This window comes from Sapajus apella, unplaced genomic scaffold (genome assembly GCF_009761245.1).
Source record: "Sapajus apella isolate SASKATOON/1434 unplaced genomic scaffold, GSC_monkey_1.0 scaffold231, whole genome shotgun sequence".
Classification (NCBI taxonomy): Eukaryota; Metazoa; Chordata; class Mammalia; order Primates; family Cebidae; genus Sapajus; species Sapajus apella.
In genome coordinates, this window is record NW_022437171.1 from 353,568 (window position 1) to 375,535 (window position 21,968).

Genomic DNA, 21,968 nt, shown 5'->3' on the forward strand with positions numbered 1-21,968 from the left:
CCCCCACCCTGCTCTGCAGCCTGGCCCACAGAGGCATCTGGGACTTGCTGCCACCCACCGGCATCCCCTGCAGGAAGCTGGTCCTAGCCTGGAAGACTGACAATCTGTGTCCTGAGGGCAGGGGTCGAATGCAAGTCTTTTCCGCACCCCCCCAATCATGCAAGAGCTAAGACAAAGCCGGAAAGAAGTGAGGGCCCCCAGGCCTCTGCAGCTGGGTAGGAGTACGGGCTCAGCCTCATGTGCCAGGTCACTTGACAAGGTGTTCCCTCTCCCTGGGGAGTCAGGCACCTGCAGGGTCATAGAACACACTGTCCGGGTGGATGGAGGCCTCGTAGGGTGGCGGGGGGTCGTCAGGCTGGCCGATGTCTGGGTACTTGTATGCCGTGTAGGGAGGTGGAGGGTCATGGAAGTGGAAAGTCCCGCCCTCTCCATCGTCAGAAAGATGCAGCGGCGTGAGGCCTGTTCCGAAACCATCGGGGCCGTAATCAAAGCCAGGGATCCTGCGGCCGAGGTTGAAGTGGTGCACTGGGCCATCAAAAGTGAGAAACGGGAATAGAGCCAAGTCACTGGGGGCAAAATGCCTGGCTCCCGAGCTCCCCACACCTAGGCTGGGCCTGCCGTCTCTGAGTGCACACACCTGCGCCCCGCTGCCTACTCTGAGGCCACAGTCGGCATCCCCATGAGACCCCCATGCTCCGCAGCATGTCCCACCCTCACCACACCAATCTGTCCCTCTGGGCTGACACTTCTGGCAGACCCAGCCTCTGACTCTTAGAGACCTCTGAGTTCTGCCCACCCCGTGGCTCGGTGGGAATGAGGGTCTCAGCAAGAACTTTCCTGGCCCACAGGTGACAACGCAGACCCCACAACATGTGGTCCTCAAACCTGACCAGGGGGCCCTCCACCTGCCTCTGCCCCTCTCTCCTCAGGGCTGGGGAGCTCATGGAGATACAGGGTGACCAGGGGTGGGGATGGGGACCAGGGCTGTGGCCCTCAGAGGGCTCTCACAGTTTGCTCCAATCAGGGACTCGATGCGCTCCCGGCGCCGCTGACGCAGCCGGTGGACCATGAAGAGCAGCAGCGACAGGATGAGGAAGGAGGAGATGCAGCTGACGACCAGGCGCATCCCACTGGCCATGGAGTCGAACAGGCTGTTGCCATCTGAGGGGGAGAGGAAATGCCCGCTCTGAGAAGCAGGGCCACCCTCCTGCTGGGCTGGGGACGCTGTTGTCCTCTCGCCCAGGTGGGCTGCGTGGACGAGGCATGCAGTGTCTCCCTGCACTCGACCATCTTTAGGATACATATGAAATAAAGCCACTCAAAATAAGAACTTGGTAACAACACAGAAGCAGAAGAGCAAATCCTAGGTCACGAGGAGCATCTCACCATGGCCCCTGGGGCTGCTGTGCGCCAACACCCATCTGACCATCACCAGAGCAAAGTGGGGTTTCCAGTCCTAGGACCAGCACTCCTAGGATGCTGTGCTCATGCACTCTGTGCCCCAGGTGTGGCTGGGGAGTGGCCCTCCGGCAGAGGTGCACATCCTTTCCCACAGGCCAGGGCTGTGCACAGGCCACCGACTGTGACTGACAGTGGCCTTCCTTTTGTCTGAGGCCTGGCTCGTGGGAGGAAGGTGCTCAGCTGCCCAGCGAGAATGAGCCAGGGGGAGGTGAGGGGCTGCCTGTCCCTGTGGGAGCCAGGGTTGGCCAGGTAGGCAGGGGTCTCACGGATGACAGATGCTGGCAGTTTGGAGTAGGGGTGACATCCCCGGAGAGTGTGGCTCAGTGGGCTGCTGTGGCGAGGACAGGCTGCAGGGGAGTAGCACAGGGCATCAGGAAGCCACGAGGAGGGCCTGCTGTGGCAGAGAAGGGAATGACAGAGGCCTGGACCAGGTAGGGACAGATGGGGAGAAGTGACAGCACAAGGTACACTTGGGACTCAGATTGCCACAACTCTCTGATGGACTGTGTGGGAGACAGTGAGCACCTGTGGGAAGCTGCACGGTCATCTCAGATGTTACACAAATGAGCCTCTGCTGTAGTTGGGAGTGAAGCCTGTCACTTCAATCCTTAAGCCATGGCACAGAAAATGCACATCCCCTGATGCACCCAGCCTCAGGCACACACATGCAGATGACACTTGGACACAGCACTGGGTCCCACACACTTCCCCACTGAGACACTCTACTGGTTCAGCCACACCCACACACTGGGTACACACGCACCATGCGTACGTGTAGTAGGGCTGGGTGGACCCCACTCCACCTGTTTGCTGGTAAGTGGGCAGGAAGGGCCATGAAGCTGAGTCCCAGCCAGGCAAGACGCCAAGGAGCACCGGGTCTAAGCTGCTGCACCTTCCTCTGCTCTTCCTGGACCCTTTCATGCTTTTCATGGCCACCACTTGGCTGGGGTGCTACTAGTATTCGGCAGCTGAAGGCCAGGGGTGCTGCTCAACATCCTACTCTGCCCAGGACAGTGCCCATCACACAGTATCTGGTCCAAATGTCAGCAGCGCCAAGAGGGAGACACCCTGCCCTACTGCAGTACACACCAGGGCTAAGGGGCTCACTATGAGATGCCCATGGGGAAGCAGAGATCATGTGTGTAGTACCAGGCATGAAGGGATAATTTATACCAGTCACATGTCTATAACACGACTGGCACGTCCATGTACTCCTGACCTAGGTAAACTGGCAACTCACACAAGTCACAGAATAATGGAGCCAGGAAGTGGTCCCAGAAGTAGCTGCCTCCACAGACCAAAAGTGAAGGCCAAAGAGGCCTCAGAACGAGGAGTGACCCAACAGCTCCTGGAAGCAGGAGGACCCTATACCAGCAGGGACCCTGCTAAGCTAATGAATGGCCACTCCCACCTCTGCAGGCAGGACCCCAACTGCCTGCCACAAGGAGACACTTAACAAGCCCCATGTGAGTGGCTGGGCTCCCAGAGCCCTCAAGCCATTCTTGCTAGCCCAGTACACTCCATACCCACATAGATGGTAGCGCCAGCTTCTGCCCTACTCCCACAGGGCCAGGGAAGTGTCTCCAAAAGCTGCATTTGCTGCTGATGAAACATGAAATGAACATGTGAGAAGGATACATCTTCTCACCAAGTAGCTGCTTTTTCTGATACCTCTGACCCTCCTCCAGTCTCAAGGGCACTCTTCACCCATCAGTGGGAGAAATCCAGTGGCCTGGGGGCTGGCGAAGTGCCTGTTAATTGGAGGCCACCTCAGAGATCCCAGGGGAGCTCCTAAGGAAGAAGCCCCTTTGCAATGACTAACTTTTAAACAGTTCTAAAATAAACCCAATGACATGGTCAAGGTCCCAACTGTCCCTCCAAGGTGGAGACCAGAAATCATCTCTCAGAACCAAGCCACTTGTAGTCCTGCACAAAGAAAAGACCTGCCCCAGAAGCCAGAGGCCAGCCCAGGAGCCCTAGAGCCCCCTGATAGGGCTGGCCCTGCCATGGGGTTCTGAGCTGGGCAGTCAGGGTTGTCTTTTGTCTCTCAGCCACCCCACAGCACCCAGAGAGAGGATCCAGCCTGTGCATGAAGACCTCCAGTGACAAGGAGCTCGCTGTTTCACTGAGCTTGGTTACGTGGTAACAGTTTCAGAGTCTCCGTCAGAGATGGTAGGGGGAGCAGAAGGTCAGCAGGGATCAGAGGCTGAGACCCAGGAACCCAACATGGGCTCTGTGCCTGGGGGCTGCACTGGCCAAAAACCTCACCACGCTTCTGGGAACCTCATCATAGCAGGGCTGCCTGATGGCAGCAGAGCAAGAAGGGGCAGAGGGCAGCATGAGTTTTAGCTGCTGTGCACCTCAGCCAGCACTTGGTGCTGTCAGTTTCATTATTTTAGCCTTTTGAGCACATGGGTAGTATGCCGTGTGGATTTAGTTTGTTTCCCTAATGGCCAATACTGAGCATTGTTTCAGGTGCCTGACTGCCATTCTCTATCTTCTTTGGTAAAGTGTAATAATTTAAATATTTTTCTAAAGCCATTTTTTCAATAGAGTTGTTTTGTTTTCTTATTACTGAGTTTTTAGAGTTTTTATGTATTCTGAATACAAGACCTTTGATTTGTGTTTTGCAAATATTTGTTTTGACTCAGTCAGGAGCTTATCTTTTCATTTCCTTAACACCATCTTCCAAATAACAGAAGTTTTCAATTTTGATGAAGCCGAATTTGTCCATTTTTTTCTTTTAAGGATCATGCTAAAAATGTTGCCTAACGCATGGTCACAAAGATTTCTCTCCTGTGTTTTCTCCTAGAAGCAGAAAGTTGAAGGTTTTACAGCTGCGTTTATGACCATTTTGAGTAAATTTTACGTACAGTAGGAGGCACACTGTAAGGTTATTTTTTGGCATATGTATGTCCGGCTGTTCTGGTATCAGTCATTGAAAGACTATCCTTTCTCCACTGAACTGCCCTTAAACCTTTGTCAAAGATGTTGGCCTGTCAAAGATGGCTGATCTGAAGGTAGTGAGTTATCTCAATGGATTGTTCAGACAGTAACAGATCAAATTCCTTGTTCTACTCTTTTCCCGTTCTCACTACTGCACTTGACTAGTCTTAGAGAGAGAGAGAGAGAGATCACTTGATTATATGCAGGGTGGAACTGTTTCTGGACTATTCTGTTCCATTGATCTATACGTCTATTTCTTTATCAATACCACACTGTTGTGATTATTATGGCTGTACAGTAACTTATAAATTAGGTAGCACAGATCCTCCAACTTTGTTCTTTGTAAAAACTACTTTGGTATTCTAATTATTTTGCCTTTCCACTTAACTTTTACCTTTTTATTACTTAAGAGGTGGGTCTTGCTATATTGGCCAGACTCGTCTTGAACTCCTGGCCTCAAGCAATCCTCCTGCCTCAGATTCCTAAAGTGCTACGATTACAGGCATGAGCCACTGAATCCAGCCCACCTAATTTTTATTTTATTTTATTTTTATTTTCTGAGACAGAGTCTCGCTCTGTCACCCAGGCTGGAGTACAGTGGCTCACTGCAACCTCCACCTCCCAGGCTCAAGTGAGTAGCTGGTATTGAGCCATCATGCCCAACTAATTTTTGTATTTTTAGTAGAGATGGGGCTTTACTACATTGGCCAGACTGGTCACAAGCTCCTGACCTCAAGTGATCCACCCTCCCTGGCCTCCCAAGTGCTGGGATTACAGGTGTCAGACACTGCGCATGGCCCCACCTAACTTTTAGAATTAGCCTGTCAATACCTACAAAAATGTCTGCTAGAATTTTGGTTGGGATTATACTGAATCTACAATTTGGGAAGAATTAACCTCCTAATGATACTGAGTCACCTGATCCATGAACATGGTATCTTTCCTTTTATTTCTTTCATTTTTTTTAAAGTGTTGTAACAGATTGCAGCAAACAAAATGTGCACATATTTTATAATTGGTATTTCATGGTTTTTGGTGCTATTATAAATGGTACTTTTCTCAAAAATTTCAATTTTCAACTGTCACAGGTAGATTATATAAATGTAATGAATTTTTGTTATATTGACTTAGTATCTGGAGGCCTTGCTTAAACACACTTATTAGTTCTAGTAACTTTCCTGTAGATTCCCCAGGATTTTCTATGCAATCATGTAATCTGCAAAGAGAGATGGTTTCACTTCTTTCCCTCTGGCCTGGATGCTTTTTCGTATCTTCTTACCTTCTGGCACTGGCTTTGACCTTGAGCATGATGACAAGGTGGCAACAGCAGACACTCTTAGCTCATTGAAAGGGACATTCTGATGTTTAACTCATAACATCCTATTCCCAGAGTCTCCAGTTTTGGTGATAGTGCCTCGGTTCTTGATGCAGTATGAGCACTTCCCAGGAGCCCATGGAAGCATGGCCACAGTGTGGACAAAGCAGGGCCCAGCTAAGCTGCTCTGGCTGTGCAGGAGAGAGGGCTGCAGCTGCTCTGGGCTCATCCAGATGCACTAAGGGCCCTGCTCTGCTAAGAAGTCCTTGGGGATAGGCAGGCTCCTTAGGCCATAAATGCCCACAAACAGGTCATCCTTGTACACATCCGGGCATTCTTATAAAGCTTGGACCCACTGACAAGGCAGCGCTGGTAGTCTCCTGAGAAATGAAACCAGGAGTCCAGGTAGCATGGCTTGGGAACAAAGTTTGACTCTAGTAGCCAGTCACTAAGCTGGAGGTTTGAAGTTCTGTAGCTGGGCACAGGGAACTTGGTAAGCATGCAACTGGTGTTTCTTATGGCCCTAAACAAGCATGCACCCTATGTGAGGATAAAACTGCCCTGTAGAATGGGGTCCAAGCATCACCCTCTAGCTCTGGGTCCTCTAGTGAGCTTGGCTGCAAATGTAGCCTTTGTGCTCACCACAGTCAACTGTACATGTCTGATGGTACATGCCAGAGTGCCCACTTTCACCCAGCCTCAGGCATGGCCTCTGGAGGACGGCTCTGTCCTTCCACCCAGCAGCCCTCCTGGTGTGGAGGGACACTGACAACATTCCAGAGGCAGCTCTCGCTGTTGTGACCCAGCCTCTAGCTGCAGCCTCTCTTCCACAGGGCCCCTGGAGACAGAGATGGCCATCACACCCTGCCCAAGCTGCTCTTCTACAGGGGGCCACAAGTCCAGTGGCTTCCACAAGTCCCCATGATGTCACGCTTTTACTGTGGCACCCAAGAAAGAAAGAAAGAAACTCATGCTTTTGATTTACATTTCTCTTGAGATCTAAATTCACACAGAACTGCAGCTGCACTGTTGTGCAGAATGACAAAGCATGCCCCTGGAGTGTGAGGGGTGTTAATACACAGACAGCAGCGGCCCACCTGCCCCTCTCTTTTTGCAAGTGGAAGGGAGAGGATTACCCCGAGATCAGATTCTGTGTAGTGTCTACCTTAAAGCCACGCCTGGTGGTGGTGAGTTTGATCTCAAAACTAAGAATAATATTTCATCTTTTTCTTGAAGATTCTAAGGTAAAATGGATGACTGTAAGCAATGACAACCATCACTACCCTTCGTATCATCACACTAGAGAACAGGAAGAGCTCCAATGTGGACATAAATTAGAAGTCTAAGCCGGGCGCGGTGGCTCAAGCCTGTAATCCCAGCACTTTGGGAGGCCGAGGCGGGTGGATCACAAGGTCAAGAGATCGAGACCATCCTGGTCAACATGGTGAAACCCCGTCTCTACTAAAGCTACAAAAAATTAGCTGGGCATGGTGGTGTGTGCCTGTAATCCCAGCTACTCAGGAGGCTGAGGCAGGAGAATTGCCTGAACCCAGGAGGCGGAGGTTGCGGTGAGCCGAGATCGCGCCATTGCACTCCAGCCTGGGTAACAAGAGCGAAACTCCGTCTCAAAAAAAAAAAAAAAAGAAGTCTAGGCTGGGTGTGGTGGCTCATGCCTGTAATCCCAGCACTTTGGGAGGCTGAGGTAGGTGGATCACTTGAGGTCAAGAGTTTGAGACAAGCCTGACTCTACTAAAAATAAAAAAATTAGTCTGGCATGGTGGCACACATCTGTAATCCCAGCTACTGGGGAGGCTGAGGCAGGAGAATGGCTTGAACCCAGGAGGCGGAGGTTGCAGTGAGCTGAATTCACGTCACTGCACTCTCTAGTCTGAGCAACAGAGCGAGACTCTGTCTATTTAAAAAAAAAAAAAAAAAAGGAAGTCTAGCTTGGAGTCTTAAAAAGAGAAGACAGGTTTGAAGCCCTCAGTGGTGATTTGTGAACAAACAGCCACACTCAAGTTCAAGTTCATTTGTGGATGCTGTCAACCCAGAACGGAAAGGAGCAGCTGGAGGAGTCATGTCAGGCACACCCACTAGAGTAGTGACATCAAAGTCTCTGAGATCTCTCTGTGAGCAAAAGCTACCACTGCTGCTGCGCCATGCTCTGTAAACTCTCCTGAGTCCTCACCACTGAGGTAGCAAAGGGACCCCCAGCCTCCCGCTCCAGATAGGGAGGGTGGCTTGGGACCTACTATCAAGAGTCTCACCTGGATCCAGACACATGAACTTGCAGCACTCTTTGGGGTCCTTGCGGTACTGCTGACAGCCTTGGGGCCTCTCACAGAGAGCAGCCACGCACATCTCAGGCTCCCCTCCATGGCAGGTGCAGCTCAGGCATGGATCGTCCCCCTTAGGGGTGAAGTAGAACCCTTCATCCACCACGTTGTCCTTGATGTCAACACATGTTTGACCTGCAATGAGCATCCATTGTGTACAGATGTATACATTGCCAAAAACGGGAGCTTCCCCATGTGGGCCTGTGAATGCTACCTGTTACCTTAGAACGGGAATGAGACAGCTTGAGGGGTCACGTGAGACGTTCCCACTACAGTAGTGGCATCAAAGCCTCTGAGACAGCTCCGTGAGCAAACCCTGCCATCACTGCTGCACCATCTGACATAAGCTGACCTTTCCCATTTAGGCCTGGGGAACGAATAAGGCAACTAAAGAGTTGGCCAGATTGTGATAAGAGTCTTCCTATTGCTGGAATACCATGGATCTGCCCCATGACACAGGGAGTGGCTGTGCAAAAGCAGTTACTACAACACAGTTAGGACAAAGCACATCTGACCAGAGCAAATGGGGGCCGGAGAGCTAGGATGAAGCAGAATGTCAGACTCCAGGGTCCCTGCAGAAGTGTTTGCTTTGAAGTTGCCAAAGTAGATTACTCATGAGATTTCCTCAATTCTAAGATGCAGCTGTTATGAGTATTAACCATTTTAAAATCAGAATGTGTCTAAGGAAGCTGACAGTTCTGCTTGGGAAGACAGTCCCCTGGACCTGAGGCGCACTCTATACAGAGCTGACCTGGGACGAGAGTAAGAGGAATGGCCATGGCTAAAAACCCAGTCTTCAACTGGTAGGCAGACATTGCAAAGGCCTGGAGGAAGAGACAAGGGATGAAGGAGCCCGCAAGAGACCCATGTTCAGTGAAAGACACATGAGAAGGTAGCTTGTTCCAGTCTCCAAATGGGGTGGGAATGTCTAGAAAAAGATTCTTTTGGTATTTCACAACCACAGGTCTATGCCTCACTTAAGACTGGAGTCAGCTGGGCATGGTGGTTCACACCTGTAATCCCAGCACTTTGGGAGGCCGAGGTGGGCGGATCACCTGATGTCTTGAGTTTGAGACCAGCCTGGCCAACATGATGAAACCCCGTCTCTACTAAAAATAAATAAGCTAGCCAAGTATGATGGCATGAGCCTGTAATTCCAGCTACTCAGAGGCTGAAGCACGAGAATCTCTTTTTTTTTTTTTTTTTTTTTTTTTGTTAACGAGAATCTCTTGAACCTGGGAGGTAGAGGTTGCAGTGAGCTGAGATCACGCCACTGCAATCCAGCCTGGGAGACAGTGCGAGACTCTGTCTTAAAAAAAAGACTGGGGTCAAAAAAGATTTGACCCGTCTTTTTTTTTAAGTAAAATAAACTTTCCCAGACAGACAGCAACTGAAAGATCACCCATGTGGTCAGGAACTCCCAGGGCAAGATGCTCACATACAATTATTCCCTGGCTAAAACAGAGAAAAAAGAATGAAGAAAAATGAACACAGTTCCCAGAGAAATATGGAACACCATTAAGCACACCAACATATGTGAAATAGGAGTAACAAATGGAGAGGAGAGAGAAAAAAGCAGAAAAGAATAGTCAAAGGACAGCTGCAAACTACTCAAACTCACAGAAAAACAATAACCTACGCATTCAGGAAGCTCAACAAACTCCACCTAGGATAAATGCAAAGGAGTCACAAACTGACACATCAGAGTGAAAATGCTGAAAGTAAAAGACAAGGCGAAAATATGAAAAGCAATAAATGGGAAATGACTTATCACTTATAAGGGAAACCCAATAAGACAAACAACTGGCTTGTCGGCAGAAACAACAGAGGCTGGGGCAGTGGGATAACTGCTCACAGGAAACCATCAACCAAGATCCATAACCAGCAGAGACACCTTTTGAAAAATGAAAGTAAAATAAACTTTCCCAGACAGACAACAACTGAAAGAAGTTGTTTGCGGACCCACCTTATAAGAAACACTAAAGGACGTTTTCAAGCTAAAAGTATGCGGTCCCCAGAGAATAATTTGAATATACACAAGAAACTCAAGAGCAACAGTAAAGGCAATCATATGCTCATAAATTATAGCCTGCATACATAGTTTTCCTACTTCATTCTCTTAGCTGATTTAAAAAGCAATTGTAAGGCCGGGTGTGGTGGCTCACACCTACAATCCCAGCACTTTGGGAGGCTGAGGTGGGTGGATCACAAAGTCAGCAGTTCGAGACCAGCCTGGCTAAGATGGTGAAACCCCATCTCTACCAAAAATATAAAAATTAGCCAGGTGCTGTGGCAGGCACCTGTAATCCCAGCTACTAGGGAGGCTGAGGCAGGAGAATCACTTGGATCTGGGAGGTGGAGGCTGCGATGAGCCAAGATTGTGCCATTGCACTCTAGCATGGGACAAGAGGGAAATTCTGGCTCAAAAAATAAAAATAAGTAATTGTATAAAGTATGTATGGAATGTAGTGTTGGGTCTATAACATAGAAAAATGTAACACACTTAGATTTGCTAAGAATGACACAAAGGTGGTGTGTGGAAGCAAAGCTATACTGGACTAAAGAACCTTGACCTAAGTCTCACACCTTATTAAAAAATTCATTCAAAATGCCTCCTACACTTAAATGTAAAACGGAAAATGATTAAAATTTTAGAAAAAAAACAGAGGAAATGTAAGGCTAGGCGGAGAACTTGGACTTGACACCGAAAGAATAATCCATAAAAGGAAGCTGGGTGCAGTGGTTTATGCCTGTAACCCCAGCACTTTGTGAGGCTGAGGCAGGTGGATCATCTGAGGTCAGGAGTTTGAGACGAGCCTGGCCAACATTGTGAAATCCTATCTCTACTAAAAATATAAAAATTAGCCAGCCATGGTGGCTCATGTTGGTAATCCCAACTACTTGGGAAGCTTGAGGCACAAGAATTGCTTGAACCTAGAAGGTGGATGTTGCAGCGAGCCAAAAAGAAAGAATAATCCATAAAAGGAGAAACTAATAACTAGGACTTCACTTAAATTAAGAACTTTTGTTCTTTGGGTAAACAACAACAACAACAAAACTTTTGTTCCTGAAAGCCCATGCCCATGTGAAGAGGATGCAGGCAAGCTACAGACAAGAAAAAATATTTGCAAACCACATATCCGACAAAGGACTGTTATCTAGAATACATAAAGAATTCTCAAAACTCAACAGTTTAGAAAAAAAAAAAAAAAAGAACAAAACAGATTATTGGTTCACACCTATAATACTTTGGGAGGTCAAGGAGAGGATCACTTGAGCCCAGGAGTTTGCGGCCAGTCTAGGCAAATAGTGACTCTATAGAAAATAAAAAACTTAGCCAGGCCTGATGGTGCACACCTATAGTTCTAGCTACTCAGGAGACTGAGGTGGGAGGACTGCCTGAGCCCAGGAGCTAGAGGTTACAGTGAACTATGATTGCACCACTGCACTTGAGCCTGGGTGACAGAGCAAGACCCTTCCTCAAAACAAAACGAAAACACAATGCAAAGAGAAAATGGAAAGATAACATGAACAACAAAGAGAATATATAATAGATGGCAAATAAGCATGTGAAACATGAAAAGGTTTTAACATCATTAGCCTCAGGGAAATGCAAATTGAAACCATAAGGAGCTACATACCTACATACATATCTGCGTACCTAATAGAAGGGCTAAGATGAAAAATAGTGAAAACATTAAGTGCTGCGGAGGATACGGAGAAATTAGATCAGTACTACGTTGTTACTGGACTACATATTAGTATAGCCCCTCTGCTAAACAGTTTGCTTGTTTCTTTAAAAACTAAACATGCAACTATGATACAACCAAGCAACTGCAATCCTGGGCATCTATCACAGAAAACTGAAAACATGTTTGTCGCCGGGTGCAGTGGCTCATGCCTGTAATCCCAGCACTTTGGGAGGCGGAGGTGGGTGGATCATTTGAGGTTGGGAGTTCAAGACCAGAATGGCTAACATGGCAAAACCTGTCCCTACTAAAAAGACAAAAATTAGCTGGGTGTAGTGGCACATGCCTATAATCCCAGCTATTCGGGAGGCTAAGACATGAGAATTGCTTGAACCCAGGAGACAGAAGCAATGAGCCAAGACTATGCCACTGCACTCCAGCCTGGGCAACAGAGTAAGACTGTCTCACAAAACGAAAAAAAGAAAAGAAAAAGAAGGTATGTTTGCACAAAAACCTGTATGTGGATGTTCACGGAAGCTTTCATTGTAATACCCAAAAACTGGAATCACCCCAGATGTCCTTCAACACTTGATGCCTATAGTTTGAGCCAGCTTGGGCAACATGGCAAAATTCTGTCTCTATGAAAAAAAATACAAAATAAGCTGGGCACAGTGGCATGCGTCTGTGGTCCCAGCTACTCAGAAGGCTGAGGTGGGAGGTTCGCCTGAGCCCGGGAGGTTGAGGCTGCCATGAGCAGTGATCATACCACTGTACTTCAGGGTGACAGAGACTTTGTTGCGCCCACCCCCCAAAAAATGAACAAATTATTAATATAAATAACAATTTGGATGACTCTCCAGGGAATTATGAGTGAAAAAAGACAACTCCAAAAGGTTGCAGACTATATGATTGCACTTATAGAACATTTCTGCCTCATTATGACACCTGATGAAGGCCAGATCACAGATGACCGAAGACCTCTAGCCTACCACTTCTGTGGCAACAAGTCTAGGGCAGTCAGCGTCTGGTCAGTGGCCACCAGCTTCTCTATTTTGTGTCCATACTTCCAACTCAAAACTCACCAGGGATAGTCAATATGTTCCCCAAACCAATCACCTCCACTGCCTTGCTTCTAGTCAGCCTGCCTCTCATCAGAGCATACCCGGGAGCATTTAGGGCCCTGGTGAAAGGCCACTGTGCTAGACCCAATCCCAGCTGGAGGAGCGTCAGAAGCACTTGTGAAGGCGCCACCCTGGATACTCAGGGTGGGCCTGCCTCAGGCTGAGGTACGATTAGAACATCAGCCCCTACTATCTGTAGGCTAACGAGCCTTGAGTCACACGGTGGACTACTGCTCAGTGGGCCGCAAGAGATAGACTCTAGAAATGTGGCCCAAAGAGATGACCTAAAGTGGAGGGTAGAGCAGACATTAAGAAAAACCCTCTGGGCAAACCAGCCTCCACCCTGAACATCAATGCTACTGAACATGAAAGCCTTAGGTACACTGAGGGTAACTACTGTGCCAATGAACCCCAAGACCAGCCCAGATTAATGCCCCTCACTGTAGTAAGCCCTCCCAACAAGAAGGGCCTAGTGGAGGGAAAGGCATGGCCACTGCAAGCACCAGAACTACTGAACTCAGTCTCTACTGTCCTACACAAGATGTCAGATTTCCAATGAAGAGCCTAGAAAAAAGCACCATGCTCCAGAGACAAATCAATCAACAAAACCAGACTCAAATATGACACAAACGAAGAAACTTTCCCACGTGGAATTTAAAATCACTATGATTAATTTGTTAAAGGCTCCAATAGAAAAGGTGGACAATATACAAGATTAGATGGGAAATTCGGACAAGAGATGGAAACTTTAAGAATCAAATGGAAATCCTAGAAATTAAAAAAACAGACAAAATGAACAGAACAGATGAAGAAAGCCTTCAATGGGCTCATGTAGACTTGACATAGCCAAGGAAAGAATTAATAAACCTGAATGCAGGCCAACAGAAATTACTAAAACTGAAGAACTAAAAGAATCCAAGAGACATGATGACTAGATGCAATCCATGATTCTGGACCAGGAAAAAAAATAGCTATAAAGGATATTATTGGAACAACTGATAAAACTGGAATAATAGATTATGGATTACTGTGTGGTACTGCATCCATGTTAAGTGTCCGGATTTTGATCCGTATAGTGTAGGTACATAAGAGAGTGTCCTTGTTCTTAGGAAATACACACTGAAGTATATAAGGCTTAAGGTCCACAGTATCTTCAGTTTACTCCGAAATAATTCAGAAAAAATATGCAGAGAAAATGAATGATAAAGCAAATATGGTAAAACTGAAATACTGTAACTGGTGAGTCTGTGTAAAGGGTATATGAAAGGAAGTTCCCTGTATTATTCTAGCTTTTCCATAAGCTTCAAATCATTTTTAAATCAACAAGTTACAGAAGTCTCCCTCCCCAACCCAGATGGTCCTATAAGGTGGGATCTATCAAACACTCAAGAACAAGGTTATCTCCAACTTGTACAAACGCATTTAGACAACAGTAAAATAAAGTCTGCCAACTCATTTTATAAAACTAATATAGTGTAGTACAGAAACGGGTCAGCGTAGTTCCAGCTACTTGGGAGGCTGAGGTAGAAGGATCACTTGAGCCTAGAGTTCAAAACTGTACTGTGCTATGATCGTGGCTGTGATTAGCCACTGCATTCTAGCCTGGGCAACATACTAATGCCCCACCTTTAAAAAAAAAAGAAAGAGTCAAGAAGAGTATAGAAAAAAAATGTAACAGGCCAACCTCACTTCTTAAAAGAGTTTCAAAAATTCTAAATATCAGCAAACCAAATCCAGTAATATAATATATATATAAAAACCATGAGGATGGTTTAACATCAGAAAATCTATTATATAAAATAATGATTGAACAAATTGAAGAAGAAAAACCACATAGCCCCAATAAAATGCATTAAAAACATTTAATAAAAATCAATACACTTTTGTAACATAAATATTCCCAGCCACCTAGGAATAGAAAGGTACTTCCTTGACTTTATAAAGGTACATTCTAAAATCTCATGGAAGACATTATATAGAATGTTGACACACTAAAATAGCATTCTCTTTTAAGCTGAGAAGACAAGAATGCTCACTACCGCCATTTCTAATCAACACTGTCCTGGAGACTGTAGCAAGAAGAGCTGACTGGGCAACATAGTAAAACCACATCTTTAATAAATGTAAACAAATAGATAAATGGCAAAGATTTGAAAGAAGAAACAAACCCATCTAAATAGAAAATCTACGAAAATCCACAAACTAAGAGAACCAATAAAGGAGATCAGAAAACTAAAATTCACATGAAAAGGGTAAAAAATAGACAACATAATAGGCAAAAACTAGGCAGAGGAAGTCAACACCAGCTGTCAAGGTTTATCATGAAGCCCTCTCGTTTACCAGCCGCCTGGGAGGAACCCTCACCCTGTCTGCACATCTGCAATGGATGGTCTCGAGCAATGGCTGGGCCCGATCAAGAGGAATAAGCAGACCCACAGCACTGAGCCTGAGAACTTGAAGGCTACAAATCCTTGCGCTAAAACGAGCTGATTCACCACCACAGGGCTGTGAGTGTAGAGCTGGCAGCTGATGGCACAGGTGTGGTGGTGGTCATGGAGTGGAGATCTGGCCAGTGGAAGCCAGCCACCTCCGATGAGAGGACCATCGTCAACAACAACACCTGCACCATGCTCGACAACATCAGACACGTGATCCGCAAGAACAAAGCCCCCCCAACCTGTGTACAGCTGCCATCCGAGGGCCAGCGCCATCCTGCAAGGCCAAGAGCCTGTGATGGTGAAGAGGAAGGGGACCCACCCCGCCAAGAGCTCCTAAGGCCCTGCCCCTCAAAAGCAATAAAGAGTCAACTGGCTTAAAAACAACAACAAAAACAAAAACACCACCATAGACTGGCAAGGTGAACAGAGAAGCAGAGAGAAGGATGGCTGAAGGACCCACAGTGTGTGTGGGGGAGGTGACCAATGAACTCAGATGCTCCAGAGACACCACAGATTGCCAAGTCTTTGGGTCCTCATTCCCATTTAATTGCTTAACAACACTGCAACCGGGAGGACAGGGATGATTGTCTCCTCCCTGGGAAAGAGAATGGTGGGCTGTAAATGCTGACCAGCTGCCCTGGTCACAGAGCTGCAAATGGGCCCTGGGAACAAGGTGTGAGCTGGTGAAGATGCCGGCATCCCTGGCAACACAGCAAATCAGGTTCTGCCTCAGAAACCTTGAACTCAGGGTCCAACAAGGTGACACCAGGGCCCAGACATTCCCGAAGAAGGCTAACTCAAGGGGGCTTACTTCTTTTACACAGAAACGAAGACTTCTCGTAGCAGCTCTCGGCATGCCAGCTGTGGAGGTCGTGGTGCCGCAGGGTGGGGAAGTGGAAGCACTGGAGCTGGGCACAGAACACGTTGTCGTTCTCAGACATGGCTGAGGCAAAGATGGGATCTGGGGGCAGGAACACCTCTGAGGAGCCTGTGGGGGAGATAAAAGATAGGGCTGGACAACATCATGTCAGAGGACAAGTTGTACAGACCTCAAGGGGACCATGGTGTCAGACAGAATCATCAGCCACAGGGTCTGGACCGCCAAATGCTGGTGGTCACTGTGGCCAGCTGTTCATTCGGGACTCCCCAACCTTCTGGGAGTCACCCCAGGTGCTGGGCTCAGGAGGGACCACTCCTTGGAGCCTGCACGCACACAGCCCACAAACCCTGGGTAGCAGCAAGTGCCAGCCTGAGCACCAGAAGATGGTGCTCAATCAGGGTTAGCGGGTGGCATTTAATGTTAGAGCAACAGCATGAGTAACAAAGTAATGGATTATGGCACATTGGATTAAAATGCAAACAGGGGAATGGACAGGGGAAATAGGCAGGGAAGTTCTCCCTTAGGACAGAACACTCAGTCGTAAGCAGAGGACTCAGAAAGCCCACCCAGCACCCATGAGGAAGGCGCTGTCAGGTAGCATTGGTGCAGGTCGGCACTGCCACCAGCTGGCTGCTGGGAACACTTGGGAAGCACTGGCTCCAGGGGACCTCTCTCAACTCAAAGGAAACTGTCGCCCAGTCAGCTCCTGCCTTTCTAAGCCAGGCCCAAGGCAGCTGGAAACCAGGTACCCTCGCATGGAGAGAGTGAGGGTTGGGGACTGCTAACCTCCAAACCTCTCTTCTGCAAGGTTCCAGGTGGGCTCTGACCACACCCAGGGCATGGCGCAGCCAGCCCTAGGGCCCACTTTCTCCCCTGCACAGCCCTTCCAGTCTGGCCATCACGATTTCTTGAGGCTCACTCAACCACGATCACTGGAAACACAAAGCAACCTTTCCCAGAAAGTAAAATAATGAAGGCACACCTGGCGCTCTCCCCCTTCTAAGATGGCAGTGCAGTTCACACCTTTTACAAGCCTCCAGCATTCCCATCTGCATCTTTTGGAGCTGTTTACACCAGCACTAAACATGAGGCTCTGCCTCAAAAGAGCCAGCGAGTCTGGAGACAGGCCTATGTTATGGGCCTGCGGACACATGGTGCCCTGGCATGGGCAGGAGGACAGCTGTCAGGAAGCCTGGAGACCTGCAAGGCCTGTGCTGGGCCAGCAGGCAGCCACTGCAACAGTTGCACCCCCTTCCCAGGGACATCCAGGCCCACCATCCTGTCTGCCTCATCTACATGTATCAGACCCACAGCAGGGCAGGGAAGGGGCCCACTATCTGGAGTCGCCACCCCACACCACCTGGAGGGCTCGTCTCCACTGCTACTAACAGTGGGTGTCAGCACCATCATGCTGTATACCACCCCACCTTTCCTCCAGGTCCCCAAGCCCCAACACACCCTCCTCATCTCCCACAGATGCCTTCTCACCTAAGCAGAGCCCCTCCCCTCTTAGACACTATCTTCTTCACTCTTTGGCTTCTTGTCCCATAGGATGAAAACCAAACGGGTTCCTCCAAACCTTTAACAAACAAAAAATCTTGAGCGCTAAAGCTAGTTGCCAGCCCAGAGTTCCTGGGCACAACTACAGTATGTGATGGCAGAGCTCAGACCAAAGCCACAAATGACCTCTCAGGGCAGAGTCCTGGGACCCAGCATCTGCCCTCAAAAGCTACCTGGACTGAGGCACAGCCAAGTCAGAGAGGGGCTCAGGCAACCAGCAAAACAGGGCTCGTGCGAGACTCTAGGCCAGGGCCCAGTGAGCCACACAGTGCTCCCTTCTGGAAGTGAGCTGTGTTGGCACCTGTGCAGCACCCCTGCCCAAGGAAGCTGCTGGCAGCTGTGCGTCCAGGTGTGATGGGGGCTGGTCAGGCAGAGAGAGCATGTCTACCCAAAGTGCAGCCTTGCAAAGGGGGCAGGTGCTCATCCTCGGAGTGTCCCTGGAAGTACTCACAGTGGCAGCCACGACTAAGGCAGCCTGTGGGGCTGGAGAAGAGGCTGGGGAGTGGTACGTGATGGGGTAGTGAGGAAAGGGGCTGCTGGCCTTGATGGAACTGTGACTGCTATGAGAAATGACAGCTGTGAACGAGCGAGCAGAGGTGAAAAGGTACCCCGGCAGCTGTGTGGGGAGCGGTGGGGCTGGCGCCAGGAGACCAAACAGAGGCCACTAGCACAATCAGGTGAGGGATGATCGAGTGTCAGGTCCAGGTTAGGACTGCAAGACTGGTGCCAGGTGACGAGATCCTGGACGTATTTCAAAGGTATGAGAGGAGCTGGGAGGCCTCCCTATACTGCACTGGGGATGACTGCTGCAGATTTTTCTTCAGGGCCTCCCACTGCCTTCTGGACACCCTCTTACCTTAAACATCCCTCTCTTCCTGAAGATCCTTGTCCTGGAGAAAGGCCTTGTGAGCAGCTGCCCTGGCCACCAGAGTGACTGTGAGCAGTTCCTTCTGCAGAGCCCTCCTCCCAGGTCTCCCTCCAAGATGCTCCTCCTTACCTCCTGCCACCCTAGCTTGACAAGGCGGCAACAAGTTTCCAGGTGCCCCTCCCATGTGTCCACACATAAGCTGTGGGCAAGGGGCTGATGGGAACCTCGGGCTGGGCCATCACCAGCCACCAGAGGATGGCCTGCTCTCGAGTCTGACAGGCGAGGGCATCTGGATGTCATCTGATTACCTTTCTACCACATCTCCTCTCGCATTCGTGAGCAACCACTGCCACCTCCATGTCTGGCCCTGCTCCCCAAGCCTGGAGAACCATCCCCGACCCCCTAGGTCCCCATTGTTCCTGGGGTGGAGAGACCTTCACTCACTTTTCTGAACCCTCAAAGAACCTCCTGTTCCTGTCTTGCCACCTTGGCAGCCACAGAATGAACCTCCACTCAGGGCCCACCAAGGGCAGTCCAGATTCTCTCGAATGCCCCATCATGGAGGCAGCCGCCCCACTCTGGGCTATCTTCCCTCCAGGAACTGCAGCCTGACCCCAGCTGACCCCATCCTAGCCCAGTGGTCACTTCACCCAGAGGGCAAGTGGCTACAAGGCCAGCCTGACCCCTCCCTCATTGCTGACTGAGGCTTCTAGACGCTAGGTCCCACAGGTTGGCCCAGGACCACAGCCTGGCCCAGGACCACAGCCCTGATGGCTGGCCTCAGGGGGCAACACCCTACAATCCCTTGGGTATAGCACCAGGGAAAGATGACAGAGACCATGAAGGACTGGTCACAAGATTTTGGGGAGAGAAGAAGGCTTCTACTAAGTCACACACCTCCTGACCTCAGCCGACCTGCAATGTGCGTGCTAAGGCACCATGGGGGAAAAATGAGGGCGAGGCACTGAGTGATCTTAAATGAGCAAGTGACACAACATGTGGACACATTAAACATATGGTGTTTCCACTTTTCTGTTTTAACGTAAATATCAAGTATGACTCACCAGACAGAAGCCACACTGCTAGTGCTGACAGCAAGGCCCTGGGAGCAGCACATGGGGTAGTGTACATGATTCTCCCTAGACAAGGATCTGTATTTTTTCAAACTTTTTGCATGAATGTTACAAAAATGCTGGCCTCATGTCTTATGGAGTGGCAGCGGCAGCGGCAGTTATGTCTCTAGGGCACACCATGACCTGGTGCTGTCAAACCTGCAGGATCTCGGCACCCTGGACAGGGCTCACAGACTGGTGTGGACCTGGGGGAGCGGCTGGAGAGCACTCCACCAAGGTGCACAGGAGCCCAGTGGAAATGAATTCCCAACTTCAAATGTGTACGCAGGGTGCCGACACATGGGTATAGTGTCTATGTACCATGGTATCACTCACTCGCACCGTGCCAATCCAGAACGCATCACACAACACAGCAAAGGTGGACAACATGTAGATGAAATAAACATTTTAACATCTTAGTGTGAGGCCTTCCTACCATCATTAGCTAATATTCTCAGGTACAATATTTTCTTAGGGAAGGGTTCAGAATTAGTAACAAAAGACTTACATCCACTTCCCATGGTTTTCTGGGTATTTTTGGGGGGGCCAACCCCTTAGACCATGTCCCTCTGCTTTGTACCATGTCCCCGGGCAGGAGAAGGGCAGGGCTGGGCTGGACGTGCTCTTGTTAGCTTGTTTTATACACAGTACTGTCTTCACTCTGCAGCTCGCTTTTAGTATGGGAATTTTTTACGGATGCTGCTGTGGAAAGAGGAGTGCACGCACCCGAGCTGCCTCGGCGCTGACCGCACCCTGCTGCTTGGCTCCTCTCTGCTCTACCACCCTGGGAGCCCCTCCCCTGCAGACACCAGGATGCTGGCTCCTAAAACCACACAACCACAGTCCTACTGCTGCACCTAAGAAAATGAATCCTCCAAAGGGCCACACTCAAATTTTTTCAGTTGTTCTTTTGAAGTTTTTTATAAGCCTCCCAACCCAGGACGCCATCAAGGTTCATGTGCCACATTTGGTTTTATGTTTCTTTAATCTCTTTAAGCCCAGAAACATTCATGATGTTTAGCTGTGTTAAGAGCCAGTTATCCTGCAGCAGAAGAATTATTTTTAGTATTTGTTATGTGACCAGTATTTAAATCCGCTAACAGAGTTACCAAATCCATTTAACTGAGCACAGACAGTGGCACGTGGCCACTCCCTCGGAGCTCCCGGATGCTGTGGGGTCCCTTATACGCTGAGTGGCACAAACAGGGAACTCTACACCAGCTGTGGCTGCCACCACCAACACACATATTCAATCTTTTTCTAAATTTTAGGTTAGCTCTCCTGATGCTTCAATGGAGCCACTGAGCTGCACTTGGCCATTAAAACCCACCCAGGACCCTTGCCATCCTCACATCAAGCATGGGGCTCCAAGTCCCCAACTCTGAATGTGCTGTTATCCCACTCAGAATCATGTTCTCTCTTCAACCACCAGTGTCAAGAGGACAAGCTACTAGGAGAATTATCCTCTACAAGGTAAACTTTGACTCTAGGGTCTGGAAACCCAGAAGCTATTGATTAGTCACCAGTTCCCGTGGGCAATCTAAACAATGCACTCATATCCAAATGGAGGTGGAGCTCTCAGGAGGGCACTGGAGGACATAAGAACAGGGTGGCACCTGTCCTAAGCAGGAGTGGGACATCACGTGTGGCCCTAATCTGCTGCGCTCTGCACCCCCCACCTCTGCTCCTGGCCTGTCGCAAGAGCCAGGCATGGTCCTGCCTCTGTAGGGCCCTCTTCTCTTCAGGGAAGCTGGCCACCCAGGCCCTGACCCTTTTCAACCCTGTCCCTGGGCCCACCACTCCTCATTTGTCTTTCTCAGAGACACTTAAGTCATCAACAGCAGAACTGGGGTATGTTTATGAAAAGAACCCAAATCCTAGCTCAAGTCAGAGGCACAAAGCACAGCCCAACAGACAGGCCTGACAAGGGGCAGGGCAAGGGAGTGTGGCCCTGGCAGCAGCTGGAGAGGGCACTGCTGGGATAAACCCGGGAGGAGCTCGCCAGTGCCAGGGCAATGGGATAGGAGGGACAGGCCAAGCCTGAGACCAGAGAATATAAAGGAAACAGCAGCCATCATGTTACCTTTATATTGCCTTGGCATTTCCAAGCAGTTCAGCATAAAATCTTTGAAACCACACACACACACGCGTGCGCCCACACACATATTGCCTTGGTATTTCCAAGAAATCTCTGAAACACACACACACACACACACACACACACACACACACACACACACAC

The 21,968-nt window shown here is 49.1% G+C and overlaps 1 protein-coding gene across 4 annotated transcripts in view; it reads right to left on the reverse strand.

Annotated features, from left to right (window-relative positions):
- DGCR2 (DiGeorge syndrome critical region gene 2) overlaps positions 1 to 21,968 on the reverse strand; it is a 64,553-nt gene that overhangs the window by 2,721 nt on the left and 39,864 nt on the right. For 3 of the 4 annotated variants that reach the window (XR_004266033.1, XM_032271392.1, XM_032271391.1), the window contains exons 6-9: positions 16,118 to 16,294; positions 7,990 to 8,193; positions 1,009 to 1,161; positions 289 to 525 (exon numbers count right to left, since the gene is read on the reverse strand). Coding sequence is in view for 3 of the 4 variants with exons in the window: in XM_032271392.1 (XP_032127283.1) it covers positions 289 to 525; positions 1,009 to 1,161; positions 7,990 to 8,193; positions 16,118 to 16,294 (771 nt within the window). In the remaining variant the exon portion in view is untranslated. The remainder of the gene's footprint in view (positions 1 to 288; positions 526 to 1,008; positions 1,162 to 7,989; positions 8,194 to 16,117; positions 16,295 to 21,968) is intronic. The other variant, XM_032271393.1, reaches the window with a different exon arrangement.